At 40.4% G+C, this 3,845-nt stretch overlaps 1 protein-coding gene across 1 annotated transcript; it reads right to left on the reverse strand.

Annotated features, from left to right (window-relative positions):
• Positions 1 to 1,217: 1,217 nt before the first annotated feature.
• On the reverse strand, positions 1,218 to 2,161 carry OR10W1 (olfactory receptor family 10 subfamily W member 1; the record flags this gene model as incomplete). The annotated part of the gene is given in 3 exon segments (XM_081239779.1): positions 1,218 to 1,319; positions 1,323 to 1,915; positions 1,918 to 2,161. Coding segments are annotated over 3 exon segments (939 nt in total).
• Between the last annotated feature and the right edge of the window lie 1,684 nt (positions 2,162 to 3,845).

Here is a 3,845-nt window from a genome sequence, read left to right on the forward strand (position 1 = left end):
ATAGATAAAAAGCCACTTAAAATTGGAAGATGCTTAACATAATACTTCACAAAAGAAGATATCCAAATAGTCAGTAAAAGGTACTCATTGTCATTTTATCAGGGAAATACAAATAAACATTGACTCTGAATCTGGAATCCCTGGATTCAAATGACAAATTCTAACTCCATCACATATAAGCTGCATAACCTTACACCAAGTACTTAAACTCTCAGCTCCATCATTGGAAATAGGATGATAACAGTCTTCATAGGCTTTTTGAAGATTAAGAGAATATATATACTTATGTATAATTTATGGTGCACAGTAAGTACTTAATTCATGCTACCTATCACTAATTACTAGTATTTGAAAACATAAATTTAAGGCTGCATAATATTCTTTCATACAATAATTGTTTATCTAATACTTTATTGTGGAGAAAGCACATAATTATTAACATATTTTCATTTTTACATAAAATGCTATAATAAACCATTTTTTCCTGATTATTCTGTTTGCCCCTAACTCTCAGAGTCCTTTTCTGTCCATTCCCGTTCCAAAAGGCTAACTTCTGAGAACTGAAATACTCAGTCTCCTCTGCCCTCTTGCTTCCAGTTGGGTTTGGCCAATGGGAAACAGGCAGGAGATGGGAGGGCACTAGCAGAGGGAGGTTGGGGTACTTATCTCCCACTTTCTCCTTGCACTGTCATAGTTCTATCAATAGTTGCTTTTTTTCAAAGCCGTAGTTCCAACATAGTTCCAACCAAGAGTTTTATCTTGATAAATCTAGCTCTCATTTGTCTCTGATAATACCTTACCCTCTTATGCCTCTGAGGTCTGGGGGTCAAAACGTCTTCCTGCTATTTCTAGTATGTAAGTGCCTTGACACAAATTATTGTTTCCCTTACTCATACTTCTGAATATAGTCCCTTTATAATTCTTTTCAGTTAAACACTTGTATTAAACATCTGTTTCCAGCTGATACCTGAGGTGCAGTCTTAGACTTGCCACTTTCTATTGTATTAGGCTCATTTGTTAATTCTTTTCTAGAAGAGAAATTATTGAGTCAAATGGTGGAAACATGTTAAAGATCTCTGGCACACATAGCTAAATAGTATCCACATCATTTATACCATTTTTAAGGTAAGTTTTAACATCCACTGAGAGAAATTCTAGTTGCATGAGAATGTGCACAAGCTGGAACCAAACCCTTGCCTGAGAGGTCATGCCCTCCCCTAGCTTTTCTGGAAGAGGCAATTCCTGGTAAGAACTCCTCCTATGGTCCCCTTCATCCCACTGCTCCTCAGGGTGTAGACAAATGGGTTGAGAACTGGGATTCACAATGTGTACACCAGTGAGACAAACTGATCTCGTTTGGGGTGGTAGCTGGAGCTGGGGCGCAGGTACATGAAGGCACAGCAGCCACACTGCAGCAGGACCACAGTGAGACGGGAAGAGCAGGTGGGGAAAGCCCAGTGGCGGCCAGCTGCTGAGTGAATCCTGAGCACAGCGGCCACAGTGAAGGCGTAGGAGGTGGTGCTAAAGAAGAAAGGCACAGCTATGGCTAGTGTGGCTGCCACCAGCACTGACTGCTCACGGATGAGGCTATTGGCAGAAGCAAGACGCATCACTGGCTGTGGTTCACAAAAGAAGTGCTCTATATTCCGAGCCGGGCAGAATGGCAGAGAGAAGATGAAGACCACTAGCTGTAAGGACAGGAATAAGCCAATGACCACAGAGGCTGCAACCAAGCGGACACAAAGAGTTAAAGTCAGGATGAGAGGGTATTGCAAGGGGTGGCAAATGGCAACATACCGGTCATAGGCCATGATAGCCAAGAGGAAGCGATTGGCCCTGCCAAATCCACTGAGAAAAACCAGCTGAGTGGCACAGCCCAGGAGGGTGATGATTTTCGCTGACGGTAGGATGTTGCCAGGATGTGGGGCACCGCCACAGCAGTGTAGCATATTTCTACTCCCAGGAGGCTGCTCAGGAAATAGTACATGGGTTTGTGTAGGCAGGCTTCTGTCTGGATGGCCACCAAAATGAGGACATTCCCAATGACAAGCAATGTATAAACCAGGCTGATCCCAAGGAAGGACAAGACATGCAGCTCTGAGTGGGAGGGATAAGCCAGGAACACAAATGCCGTTAACACTGAGCGATTTTCCCAGGTCATTGAGCTAACAGCTTTTCTTTGTCGAGAGTTACAAAGAAAGGATAAAGAATCAGACAGATAGTAAATTAGTTCATACTTTGAGCTATGATCTACATCAGGGCCGGAGTTAAAAACTAGAAGAACTAGGACTAATTCTCTTTTTTCATCCCTTTTTACTAAGTTTCTTCATATAAATATCTACAACTTGGGCTTCCCTGGTGGTGCAGTGGTTGAGGGTCCGCCTGCCGATGCAGGGGACGCGGGTTCGCGCCCCGGTCCGGGAAGATCCCACGTGCCGCGGAGCAGCTGGGCCTGTGAGCCATGGCTGCTGAGCCCGTGCGTCTGGAGCCTGTGCTCCACAACGGGAGAGGCTACAACGGTGAGAGGCCTGCGTACCGCAAAAAAAAAAAAAAAAAAAAAAAAAAAAAATATATATATATATATATATATATATATATATATATATATATACAACTTATATTCTAACTTCCAAAAGTTGGTCTAAATTATATAAGATTTTTTTGAGGAAAAGAGGCAGAGGAAGTTTGTGGAATTCCAAGCTGTTTTCAATAGAAGTGGAATGAAAATTACATTGTTTCAGTAAATTCACAAGAAAGTGTTGAGGAATTCTTGAGAGCAGGGGTTGTTAAGTTGAGAGCAGGAAGTTATTCATTTATTCATTCATTCATATATTTATTTACACACAATGCCACCTGAGGCATTGACTCAGGGATATACGAATGTAACACTGAAATGCTAGTGATATGATGGAAAATGAAGAAAAAAACCCAAACCCTATGCCCATGGGCAAAGATCTGACATAGGCCTGAGACTCACAATGTCAGGCATAAGCCTCAGAAGGCAAAGCCCTCCCAACTCTTGGTTTCTCTATCCATATCCAATCAGGGAGTTTTATCATCGGCCTCCTCCTGGCTTGTGGTGGTATGGGAACATATGTGATCATAAGCTGTTGGAGAACTAAGAATCCTTTCTGTGAGTTTAGGGATGACTAGGAAAGATCATGGAAAGACTTGGACTGATATGTAACTCTCTGGATGCTAAAACTCTATAAACATTTTTTTTTCATTCAGAAAAGCAGAACATCCTCCATCACTTCTTTAACATTGGTCCATAGCTTCAATCTGTTGAGACTGACATTTAAAAAAAATCCTCAGTCTGTGACTCCACATCTTAAGGTATCCTTCCTACAGTCATTCACATTTTTTTTATTAATTAAGTGCCAAGCCCATATACAATGGTGATCAAAATGGCACAGTTGTGTCCAAGTGGTTATATATCTTAATGAGAGAGACAGACACTGTTAAAGAATCTGGCATATACATATATAAAAATATATAGTTACATATTACATGTTATATATATATATATATATATATATATATGCCATATATATCTATATAATTAAAACTGTCATTAAGTGTTGTAAAGAAAAATAGTGTGTTATAAGATTGTGTGACCTGGGGCTCTGGCATAGCTGTGATTAAGGGTTTCTTAAAAGGCTTCCTAGAGGAAGTAATATTTAATCTTAGATCTGAAAAAATAGAAATTAAGAGAAGTAGGTAGAGTGGTGGAGTTCATATTGTGGACAGATGAAATAGTGAATTTTGTGGTTCAAAGAGAGTGAAATGTATTATATCAACATATCGTCAACTTGCTACTCCAGGTTGAAAGTAAATATATTGCA

This window comes from Mesoplodon bidens, assembly GCF_964165515.1.
Source record: "Mesoplodon bidens genome assembly, chromosome: 7".
In the NCBI taxonomy this organism is placed as follows: Eukaryota; Metazoa; Chordata; class Mammalia; order Artiodactyla; family Ziphiidae; genus Mesoplodon; species Mesoplodon bidens.